Source organism: Hyperolius riggenbachi, chromosome 5 (assembly GCF_040937935.1).
Source record: "Hyperolius riggenbachi isolate aHypRig1 chromosome 5, aHypRig1.pri, whole genome shotgun sequence".
NCBI lineage: Eukaryota > Metazoa > Chordata > Amphibia > Anura > Hyperoliidae > Hyperolius > Hyperolius riggenbachi.
This window is the reverse complement of record NC_090650.1, coordinates 395,814,833-395,827,531: the sequence shown is the minus strand read 5'-3', so window position 1 is coordinate 395,827,531 and position 12,699 is coordinate 395,814,833. Positions and strand designations below refer to the sequence as shown.

At 47.8% G+C, this 12,699-nt stretch overlaps 1 protein-coding gene across 1 annotated transcript in view; it reads right to left on the bottom strand.

The window, feature by feature from the left end:
- Nucleotides 1-12,279, bottom strand: part of PARP10 (poly(ADP-ribose) polymerase family member 10) — a 46,314-nt gene extending 34,035 nt beyond the window's left edge. Inside the window, exons 1-4 of the mRNA XM_068237836.1 lie at nt 12,083-12,279; nt 8,322-8,473; nt 5,850-6,089; nt 5,531-5,764 (exon numbers count right to left, since the gene is read on the bottom strand). Of these exons, the coding sequence (XP_068093937.1) occupies nt 5,531-5,764; nt 5,850-6,089; nt 8,322-8,473; nt 12,083-12,102 (646 nt within the window). The 5' untranslated portion in view covers nt 12,103-12,279. The remainder of the gene's footprint in view (nt 1-5,530; nt 5,765-5,849; nt 6,090-8,321; nt 8,474-12,082) is intronic.
- Between the last annotated feature and the right edge of the window lie 420 nt (nt 12,280-12,699).

The window sequence follows — 12,699 nt, the reverse complement described above, 5'->3', positions numbered from 1 at the left end:
AGCACTTCATGCTTCCATCTGCTGAAAAGCTTTATGGAGATGAAGATTTCATTTTTCAGCACGACCTGTCACCTGCTCACAGTGCCAAAACCACTGGTAAATGGTTTACTGACCATGGTATTACTGTGCTCAATTGGCCTGCCAACTCTCCTGACCTGAACCCCATAGAAAATCTGTGGGATATTGTGAAGAGAAAGTTGAGAGACGCAAGACCCAACACTCTGGATGAGCTTAAGGCCACTATCGAAGCATCCTGGGCCTCCATAACACCTGAGCAGTGCCACAGGCTGATTGCCTCCATGCCACGCCGCATGACCAAGTATTGAGTTTATAACTGAACATAATTATTTGAAGGTTGACTTTTTTTTGTTTTAAAAACACTTTTCTTTTATTGGTCGGATGAAATATGCTAATTTTTTGAGATCGGAATTTTGGGTTATCATGAGCTGTATGCCAAAATCATCAATATGAAAACAATAAAAGGCTTGAACTACTTCAGTTGTAGTGTAATGAATCTAAAATATATGAAAGTCTGTTTATCAGTACATTACAGAAAATAATGAACTTTATCACAATATGCTAATTTTTTGAGAAGGACCTGTATATGGTACAAAATAGGTCAGCTGACAACATCGCTAGATGTTGTCAGGGCTGTGGAGTCAGTACAAAAATCATCTGACTCAGACTCCTCATTTTATGAAACCACCGACTCCGACTCCAGGTACCCAATATTGCTCCGACTCCTCGACTCCGCTTCCATAGTCTAATTTTTACAAAGGCTATGGATTGGGTTCAAAAATCATTCGAATCCGACTCCTCAGTTTACTGAAACCACCGACTCCAGGTACCCAAAATTGCTCAGACTCCTCGACTCCGATTCCACAGCGACCTTAGGAGATTGAATTACCATGTATAAATACATCAAAGGGCAGATGTGCTTTTTGCCCCTGGGCTTGTATAAAAGGACAAGGGGACACGATCTGCACATGGAGGAAAAGTGGTTTTGCCATCTATTTGTGGAAGGGGCTGGTTTTAGTAAGAGAAGTTAAAATGTGGAATATACCGGTATTACCACTGGAAGTAGTTATGGCAAATTCTATAGTTGCATTTCAAGGGCTCTTGGATGCTTTCCATGCATTTAAAGAGAGCCCGAGGTGGGCTATTAAAAAAAAAAAAAAAGAAAAAAAAAGTAGGCTACCTGATCCATGGGGCTGAGCGGATCAGGTACCCGCAAAAACCGCCACTCCGGCCCACTTTCACTTGCGTGACCTCTGGATCACAACACTGCACTGAGACTGTGTCTCTCTCACAGCGTGTAGGGAGGCGGGGGATCGGCAGGAGGCGAGGCCAGGGAGAGAGATGCTCAATGGCAGCTCAGGAAACCCTGTAGGAACGCCCCTGGCAGGCATTTTAAACAGGGAATTCCTCTCCCCTCTGTTTACCTTTGAGTTAGCGACAAATCTTGTAGCTAAACTCGGGGGGCTATAGCGCAGCGGTGGGGGGGGGGGGGGGGGGTAGAGAGTGGCGTTTGGGGGACACAGAGACAGGTCAGTAGGCAGAGAACATGGCTCTGTGTCCCATCTGCCCCCCGAAGATCCACCTCAGGTTCTCTTTAACCACCCTGGCGTTCTGATTAAATCGCCAGGGTGGCTGCGGGAGGGTTTTTTTTAAATAAAAAAAAAACTATTTCATGCAGCCAACTGAAAGTTGGCTGCATGAAAGCCCACTAGAGGGCGCTCCGGAGGCGATCTTCCGATCGCCTCCGGCGCCCAGAATAAACAAGGAAGGCCGCAATGAGCGGCCTTCCTTGTTTTGCTTATATCGTCGCCATAGCGACGAGCGGAGTGACGTCATCGACGTCAGCCGACGTCCTGACGTCAGCCGCCTCCGATCCAGCCCTTAGCGCTGGCCGGAACTTTTTGTTCCGGCTACGCTGGGCTCAGGCGGCTGGGGGGACCCTCTTTCGCCGCTGCTCGCGGCGAATCGCCGCAGAGCGGCGGCGATCAGGCAGCACACGCGGCTGGCAAAGTGCCGGCTGCGTGTGCTGCTTTTTATTTCATTAAAATCGGCCCAGCAGGGCCTGAGCGGCAGCCGCTGGCGGTGTTGGACGAGCTGAGCTCGTCCAGACCGCTCAGCTGGTTAAGGGAGTCCACGACTTTCATATTAATTAGGTAATTTCCAGCAGAGTTGATCCAGGGATTTTATCTGACTGCCATCTGGAGTCGGGAAGGAATTTTTCTTCTTTTTAGGGCTACTTGGTCCAAGCCTTGTAAGGGTTTTTCACCATACCCTGGGTCAACTGGTATATGTGAGGAAGCAGGCTAGTATTGTACCCTGTTTTCTGGTTGAATTCTATGGACGTATGTCTTTTTTTAAACCTAACTAATTATGTAAATGTGGGCTCAGTTCACTAAACATCACATTTGGTAATGCAGAAAACAGCTGATTTTACCAAACATCTTGTTAAATTTCAATTCCCTGAGGCTGTTACCACATGGAAAAGAAAAATTACGACTTATGAGGTAAACTACTAGCTTGTGCATCAAATACCTCAATAAAAGGTCAATTCAAGGATTACAGGATTAATGAAACAAGTGAGAGGTTCAGTCTTTTACCTCCAGCGGTCAGTAACTAATAATCAGCCATTCTGTAAAATGTACAGGCAAAGAAGACAGCCAAAAGGAGGAGGAGCCACCCTGTTTAACTACTCGCCCCATTGGTACCGATGTACTGCTGGGTGGGACATTAGAAAGCAAAGAAAGCATGATATGCAGAAGCAGGACACATTTATAGACATTTCCCTGTAATCCTATAGATGTGCACATGTAAAGCCTAATACAGAGAATTAGAGGGACTAAAGGGACACCAGGGATGCCCTTTACTCTTGTATGCTGTCACAAGCAGCAACTTGCAAATAAAAAAAAAAAAAAAAGGTCGGTAAAATACTGCATTCAATATTTTAGATTTTTTTTTTTTACAGAACAGCCCTTAGAGCAGTATTTCTCAAACCTTGTCCTCACAATTTCCCAACAGTGTGGCAGGGAACACACTACATGCGTTTTTGCGCGTTTTGCCGCGAACGGCAAAACGCGCACGATTTTAGAGGCTATTGAAATTAATAGCCTAGCTCAGGAAACGCTGCGCCGCATGCGTTTGTGCGCGTTTACGTTCGCGTTTTTTTCCGCGTTTTCTAAACGCACAGTTTTCTGCTTTTTCCCGCACGTTGCATGGCAGTACATGCCATGCAAACGCATAAACGTGGAAACGCACGCGGAAAAACGCACGCGTTAGACGCGACCGCAAAACCCGACGGAAACCTGGGAAACGCAGGGGAAAACGGCCCTGCAAGTGTGTTCCCTGCCTGTATGTTTTGCAGGCAACCTCGCCTATCCACAGGTGGGGTAATTAGTGTCTCAGCTAGGTGGATTCCATGTAGCTTGAGACACTAATTACCCCACCTGTGCATAGGTGAGGTTACCTGCAAAGCATGCACTGTTGTGGAGTCATGAGGACAGGTTTGAGAAACACTGGGTTAGTGAATTGAAGCCTGTGTCGAGGTTTCGTCCTTGGAACCGATTCTTGCTCTAGCCAGCACCACTCTTGCAAGCATGCAAGCAGACATTTCAGCTTCATACTTTTGGGGGCATACTTGCAGTTCTAAACCGTTTTCTTCAATGGAACATACAGTATATATCATCCATCTATTACTGTAACAAGGGCACAACAAACTGACACTCAAACCATTTGTTACAAAATGACTAAAGGTATAGGCCAGTCTTTCTCAATCAGGATTGGGAAAAGTATAGTATAGTATTGCATCCATGAATGGATTAGGGGTCTGTTATTAATGGTTGTATTTATTGCAATCCTATGGCTAGGTTTAGAAGCTGCACCATTGTAGTACTGTTTTTTGTGTACTCACCATACTATTCTACTTCTGCGCTAACTTGGCTTTTGTCTTTCTGGACATATACCCTGATACAGGGCCGGAATTACAGCTCAGGAGCCTATAGGCACATAAGCTCTGGCACTCTAAGCACAGCCCCACAACACAGGCCACACCTCCTCAAGCCATGCCCTCTGGCCAGACTGATGTGCCCCATTAACAGCCCCCCCCCCCCCCCCCCCAGCCAGATGTGCCCCCTTCCCTCCAACCAGTACGAATAGCCTCCCCTCCCCTCTACAGTGGCGTTGAGTCTCTTCATAAACGCCCTGCTCGCACTCTGCAGAGGGATGAAGGGAGAGAAGGGGAGCACTTGGGGTGGCCAGTGAGCCGCCTTTCACACATGGGCTGCCTGTAGGCACTAGCCTACAGTGCCTATTGGTGAACCTGGCCCTGCCCCGATATATTGTATTGTTGGTTAGTTTCAAGCTCATTTATTGTTTGTTCATTTGTATCTGATAATTTTGCAATAAACGTTTAACAAAAAAAGAACAAGCACTAACAAAAAAAAAAAACAATAGGTGACAGCATCTGCCCATTTTTATATGTTATGACAATTTATCGACTAGCTGAGTAATCAAGTTTATATTATTACCAATAGTTCAAAGCGCTGCTGAAAATTTTACTATTGTTTTTAAACTACCAAATAGAGGGTCTGGGGAGACCCTCATCCCAATGCGGCAGCTGACTGAATAACTGGCGCAACATTGTACAATTTTTTAACTCATGCACGCCTACAGGACTTCTCAAGAGCCGCCCCCACCCTTAGGAAAGCCCTCTCACTCCCACCTCAGACTTGCCCCTACCTTCAACCAAGCCCTGAAAACACACTTCATTAAAATGGTCTACTCCCCATCTACCACACTAACTCTCTTGGCCGAGCACCTTTCCTGTAGCCCTGTAGTCTTATGTGTTGTTCTCCGTCCCCTTTAGATTGTATACCTTTGGCAGGTCTACCCCCCTCCCAACCCCCCTAGTGTGTCCTTCTTGATTTTGCAACCCAACTAATGACACTCTTCCCATGGACTAGCTCCGACTTGAACTGCTGGGTCTCTGTTAAAGGGAACCTAAACGGAGAGGGATATGGATGTTTCCTTCTAAACAATACCAGTTGCCTGGCAGTCCTGCTGATCTATTTAGCTCCAGTAGTGGCTGAATCACAGACCTGAAACAAGCATGCAGCTAATCCAGTCTGACTTCAGTCAGAGCACCTGATCTGCATGCTTGTTCAGGGGCTCTAGCTAAAAGTATTAGAGACACAGGATCGGCAGGAGAGTCAGGCAACTGGTATTATTTTAAAAGGAAAAATCTATATCCTGCTCAGTTTAGGTTCCCTTTAAATCACATAATCAGTATCTAATACCTTGTTTGGATTTATAACTTTGTGCTATGCTCTATACCGGTGTGCTACCTCTCTGTCTGTCACCCCTTGTCTACATTGTATGTATCCCTATATATTGTCCAGCGCTGAGTAATATAATGGTGCTTTATAAATACAATAAAGAATAATAATAACAACCACCTTTTGGGTTTATGTTGGGGGTTGGGAAATACTGTGAAGTCTGTACATTGGTTTGAAGCACTCACCATTACAGTCAGTGAAAGACACCACAGCAGCAGATCCATTCTTCAGCATCGTCACAGAGCTCACTTCTCCCCCACCACTGCGTTTGTTCTCAAAATACATCTCCAGTAATTCTGACGTTAACGTTCTGCTGAAATTCTCCACGAGAACGTCTCCGCAGACATGGACTCGCTCAGCAGTGATTGGTCTCGATTTTAATTTTTTCTGCTCAACATTAGTTATCAAAGACCGAAGTTCTGAAGAGAGAGACACAAGATGGGAAACCAGTCAGCAAAGGCAAAATGTACCTTTCAGAGCTGTGAATCTGCAGCTGCTACTCACCGTCCTCTGTCAGCCCTTCCGGGAAAGTGACCAGGACAGTGGTCCTGTCAGCTGAATAGAAGATGCTGAATGTCTCCTGTCCGCTGACATTCTCTATATACATTTCCAGAACGGACTGTTCTGTGCTTGGATCCAAACCACAAAGCGCCACTTTCTTTAGGTCCCATGGAGGAGGTCGCCTCACCTGGACTTTCACATTCAGCACACAGTGCTCTGGCCTAGACAAAACTCTCTCTGCATCTGGAAGACAAACAACATCATCGTACCGCCAACTCACTTGCTTCCTGGCTGCTACATGGCTGACTTACAGACACACTGACTGACGTTACTGAGCCTGTTTATGGGGAGGGAAGGATCTTGGTCCTATAGAGCCTTCCTGTTCCTCCTACGGTCCCCACGTTCCAGCGATGGATCCCCATTAGCAGTCTCCAACCATAGTTATCGAATTGCCATAAAATCGGATCATTTTATTGTATCGTGTATGGCCACCTTAAAGCACTACTGTAAGGGGGGGGGGAAATCGGGGGAAAATGAGTTAAAAAAAAACTTACCCGGGGCTTCTAATGGTCCCCCGCAGACATCCTGTGCCCGTGCAGCCACTCACCAATGCTCTGGCTCCGCCTCCAGTTCACTTCTGGGATTTCAGACTTTAAAGTCTGAAAACCACTGCGCCTGCGTTGTCGTGTCCTCGCTACCGCTGACGTCACCAGGAGCGTACGGCGCAGGCACAGACCATACTGAGACTGCACAGTACCCTCCTGGTGACATCAGCAGGAGCAAGGACACAGCAAGGCAGGCACAGTGGTTTTCAGACTTTAAAGTCTGAAATTCCAGAAGTGAACCGGAGGTGGGGCCGGAGCATCGGTGAGTGGCTGCGTGGGTGCAGGATGCCTGCGGGGGACCATTAGAAGCCCCAGGTAAGTTCAACTCATTTTGCCCTGACCCCTCTACAGTATTCCTTTAAGTGTCCCAGAGCTAAAAATGCATGAGCTTTTGACCTTTTTCTACCTCTGACCTGCTCTAAGACATTGTATTCTGCCAGGAAGACTTTTATTGCTGTAATCTGCTCATCAATTGGGTTTACTATGTTCCTGACAAGGTACCAAGACAGAAGCCGTCACTTGCATGTCTGAAAATTAACTCTTTCAGGTAGCAAAAAAAAAAAAAAAAAAAAGAAGAAAAAAAAAAGAAAAAATGGCCTAATGTTTTGCACTGTACATACAGATGTTTATCTCATGTCACATGTTGCCTCAGGTACCCTTTCAGGTAACCCAATCATATTTTTAGAATGTGATTTTTGACTGCTGTGGCTTTGATCGACACAAGAAGTGAAGGTTTGGCAAGATTTGGCATACACACCTTTGACGGACGTTGCCCGTTGAGGATCAGGACCTGATCCCCTTGTGTGACTTAGCTAGGCCAGGCTGCACTCACGCATGTCAGCTGTGTAGCTAACAACATGTTGTGTTGCTATGCTGGGAGGGCCCGGATGGGCGACAAACACTGCGTGCGTGACATCACTCCCACAGCGGACAGAGGAGTGGCACCGCTGGGGGTAAGTAGAACCACAGAGGAAATCACCCACGGATTGGGGGCTGCCATACACACGCCCTGACTTAAGTCTGCTGAGTCAGTTGTTATCAGCTGCCTCAGGCGTGTGGATGGGCCTCAAGCTATCAGATGGAGCACTTAGGGTACCCATACATCTAGCGATGTATGGGCAGATTCGACCAAGAGACAAATCTCTCTCTAATCGAATCTGATTAGAGAGAGATCTGTCAGCTACCCATACACCGCAGGCCAATTTCTGATCAAGTTCAGGCTGAAATCGCTCTGGAATCGGCCTTTGTTCACCGCATCCGATGCACTGACGCTGCCCCCTACTGTAAAATGTCCCCCGATGCCCAGTGTAAAGTATACATTACCTGTCCGCGCCCTGCGCTTGTGCCCCACTGGCTTCTGGGATTCCTCCTGCTACACGCGTGCCTCACATGGTCTCCCAGTAAGGGCACGAGTGTGTGACATCATACGCACACCCTTACTAGAAGGCCACGTGGGGCGTGCATGTATGGAGAGGGAAATGCACCCGGAGCAGCGGAGGGACAAGCGCAGGCCGCGGACAGGTAATGTATACTTTACACTGGGCACCGGGAGGACATTCTACGTTAGGGGACACCGTCGGGGGTTCCCGCCACGCACCCAATCGAGCATGTAGGCCCAACATCTTGCAGCATGCGTGATCGAGAATGTGACCAATTTTCATCTCGAAATTAGTCGCATTGTCAGTTGGGCATGCACTTGGCAACACCGATTTTCATTCAATTTGATTATAATAACCGAATCAGATGGTTGGTCGGCCGCCAAGTCACCTGAAGTAAGGCCTCCTTTAGACCTGTCTTATAACATAAAACACATAGGTGGATCAGAGGGCTGGGGGCTTTTCTATGGTGGGAAACTGTATACCACACTTACCACAAGGATCTGAGAACGTAATCAGCGCCACCGATCCCTTTCTGATGCACGACTCGACAGGTCCTCCGCCCGAGCGGCGCTTATTCTCAAAGTATAGCGGAAGATAGTCATCTGGAATGTTTTCAGCGATTCCGAGCACCTCCACTTGTGTACTGTAATGACAAATCATTTCAATGCCCACCATATCACTATTATAATGTATCTCGTCATCCCTCAACTTGCTGTACCGTAATATAATCAACACTTAGGAATATAAATAACCCTCATGCATAATTTACAGTGTACCCTGAGCTGTAAAATATAAAGTTACTCTGTAACCTCAGATTCCTATAGACAAAGTGAGCTGTGGTGACTGTATATGGCAGTAGAAAGTGAAGTTACTGCAGTTAGGCTCTGTTCCCACTTGAGCATAAAATAGACATTTTTGTCCCTTTACCGCATCGCAAAACTGACAGAGAACAGATCCTATTTTAAAAATAAGAGCCGTTCACCCTTGTCAGTCTGAAACAGATCCATTGCGGTCAGGGCTGTTGAGTGGGTACAAAATCATCCAACTCCGACTCCTCCGTTTATGAAACCTCCAACTCCAGCTACCCAAAATTGCTCCGACTCCTTAGCCTAAGGGTACGTCTCCACTTGTGCGTTGCATTTTTGACGCGAAAGTCGCGTCAACGAATCCGCATGCGGATTCGTTCGAGTTTCCATGCGGATTTTCACGCAGAATCGCTTGCGGTTTACGCTATACGATATTAACCATGTCAATGCTGGCAAGCATTGACATGGGTCTTCATGCGGAATCGCACGCGGAAACGCCGGGAAAACCGCAAGACTAACAAGCTTGCGGTTTTGTATTACATTACATTAGCGGCGATTCGCATGCAGGTGTGCGGCATGCGAATTCTGACGGCTCTGCACAGCAAACCGCACAGAATTCCTGACAAGTGGAAACAGCCCCATCCACTTGTATTGGTTATGCGAATTTGCATGCGGACAACGCATGCGAATTCGCGTTAGTGGAAACGGGCCCCGATTCTTACCAGGGCTGTGGCGATGGTCCAAAAAACTTCTGACTACAACTCCTCAGTTTATTGAAACCACCGACTCCAGGTACCCAAAATGTTGACACTAATTACCCCACCTGTGCATAGGTGAGGTTGCCTGCAAAACATGCTCTGCCTCCATTTGCATCAATCCATGCGTATTTCCGCCTCTCCCTGCCCCTCTCAGTGAAAGAAGACTGAGAGGGGCGGGGAGAGGCGGCGATCCGCGCTGATGGACGCGTGTAGAGGCAGCGCTGCAGTCGAAAGCTCTGCCTCTCACGGAAGCACTCCACGCAATGTGCCCCGGGGAGTTTGGGGGGGATTTAGTTAGAGTTCAGTCACAGCGATGCTGCGTTTTAGTTAGGGCTAACATGTTAAAGAGATTTTTAATATAAAAACATGATTTTTATGAGACTTCAGAGTCTCTTTAATATTAAACTCGCATTCCTACATGCAATCTACGCTCTAGGAGAAATATTCTACTGTCTTCCTCTCTGGTCACCTCTTCTCACTTTCCGCTTACAAGACTTCTCTTGATCCTCTCATCTCCTCTGGAAACCCCTTCCTCAACACATCTGCAATTCACCCACACTTTAGGCGCAGTCTGTAAACTCACCTCTCCAAGCAAGCATACTCTCCTACCTAGGACACTTTGGTCACTGACCACCACTTCTACCATCTCATACACAGCTTCCCTGGTACTTATCCGTTAGCCGGGCGCATCTGGCAGGTGGCGCTAATTACTATTCCCCCTCCAGGCCGACATGGATAGTAGGGAAAGATGTAACTGGAGTTTTGTCGCCACCTAGAGGATGCGCCCGGCTAACGGATAAGTACCGCTTCCCTTTTCCTACTGTCCTATCCGTTAAAGGATTAGTAAAGCTAAATAAAAAATAAATCAGTTTACCTTACCTTTGGCTTCTTACAGCCCCCCTGGTGTCATACTGTGCCCGAGCCGTCCTTCCACAATTCTCCAGGGTGCAGCGGCAACCCCCTGAATGCAGGCTGGTCACCGAAAGTCAGAGGCCGCGTGCACCCTGATCACGCTCCCCTTGATGGAAATGCTCTGCACATGCGCAGTAGTGATTTTCATGTAGTACGCATGCGCAGAACTCTGCAAGCAGTGGGGACGTGGCGAGGAGGCGCATGGCCGATGAGCTTTGCAGGGGTTGCTGCTGCCGAACTGACGGCGCAGGCACAGGACAACTCCAGGGGGCTACAAAAAAGCCCCAGGTAAGTTAAACTCCTTTTATTTTTATTTGGCTTTAGATTTCCTTTAGACTGTATGGCTTTTGGGCCAGGACACTCTTCCCCTTTTGTCTCACAATGCTGTGTAATGTGTGTGCACATCATCCTCCCCTATGTAAAAATATGTGATTTCTTTCTTCATTGCATCAGTGGTAATCCACCATTGTCTTGTATTGTTCACTGTTGTATTGTTTATTTTGTATGGTTATACCCTGTATGTTGTTGTACAGCCACTGAAGATAATGGCGCTATATAAATCAATAATAATAAAAAACTCAACCGAAGACCACCTTGAGCGAGAATCTAATGTGTGTATAGTGGCCCCGACACATTCGCGAGAGATCCAGCGCATCAGATCATCATCTTAACGCAGCCCAATGTTCTTTCCACCTGAGCCTCCCATTGTGTGTCACACATCGACCGCCGCCTCTAGTGACAGAACGCTTTGTGACATGTCTGTACAGCCTCGGCTAGAAACTGTCACCCCAGTGATTGTGTCCCAATCCCTGCCGGGCAACGGTAGTCTGTAGTGTGTATAAGGTTTTAGCTGTCACTGGAAACAATCACTCGATTTATTTACCAGGCCACCAGCAGCATTAACCACACCCACTTTCATATTCCTTATAGGAATCATCAGGCAATTAAAAAAAAAAAATAATAATAAAAAAAACAACTTTACTCACCTGGGGCTTTCTCCAGCCCCTTGCAGCCGACTGTCCCACGCCGACCGATCCGCTCTCCGCTGCCGTCCCTGTCTCTGCGCACGGTATTCAGGCCAACCTCGAGGTCTTCCTTACTGCACCTGCGTGAACCGCCGCTGTCAATCAAGCCCACATTGTAAGCGGCTTATTGCACAGGAGCAGTAGTTCTGCGCCTGTGCAGTAAGCCACAAAGTGGGCTTGATTGACAGTGGCGGTTCGCACAGGCGCAGTAAGGACAATCTCGTGGTCGGCTTCCGCACCGAGCACAGAGACCAGGACGGCGGCGCGGAGCGGTCAGCTGCAAGAGGCTGGAGAAAGCCCCAGGTGAGTAAAGTATTTTTTTTGGGAGGGGGGTTGCCTGATAACACCTTTAATGATTACTACTATTAAAAGTAATTATAGAAGTGATTATTATTATTATTCTACAGGACCAATAGAGAGCTAATACTGTGGTTGAGGGAGGGCCCCTCTGGCCCAAGGGCCCCGATGCGGTTACAAACTCTGCACCCCCTATTGCTACGCCCATGCCTGGAGCTATATATTATTAGCAGTTGTAGATTCAGTTGAGTCACATGATGGCCAGCTAGCACGCTTCCTATTCAGGAAATGCAGCATTCCTCCTCTCTGCCATGCTGATCCGGGGGCAGCACACACTCCCCAGTCACAGGGGGGTCACTGGAGAGCAGTGAGGGGTACAGCACAGCACTGTCCCCCTCTGTGCCATGCTGTGACACTGCATATACACCTATCAGATCTGCCCACACATACTCACAGGCTGTCTGTAGCCGACATTATGGAAGAGCCAAGGAAGCCCGGAGACAGGAACACCCGAAAAGGGGCGGCCGCCAAGCAGGGACCACCAGGAAGTACGAGAGACAAAAAAAGAAGCGAAAGTAGAAGTGTAAGGGGCGGAGCTAGGAAGAGGCCTACTGAGCGCTGATAGAGCGAGAGGAGGGGCAGAGTGTAAGAAGGGCGGGACAGAGTATGAGGGGGCGGGGAGAGAAAAATAACCGTGCGTAGAGCTGCTGAGTGCCGAAGGGGTGGGTGGGTGGACGAAGAGTGTGAAGAGGGCGGGACTGAATGAGAGGAGCGGGTAGACGAGCAAAACTGGGCAGAGGTGGAGCTCTGACAGAGCGACAGGAGGGCGGGACAGAATTGAAGAAGGCGGGATCTACAGCGGCAGGGGGAGGCGTTTTTACGCATCATCACCACCTCCTTAAAGTGTCCGTGCTGTCATTATTAATTAAAGCGGACCTCAACTCAGAACTGTCTGTTTGCTCTAAGAAACAGCATAATATTTAGTGCTAGCATTTTGCACGGTTGATTTGAGGCCTCTTGCACACTACATGTGATTCCAATTTGCGATTTTTAGTCGGTACTGCATGCTGC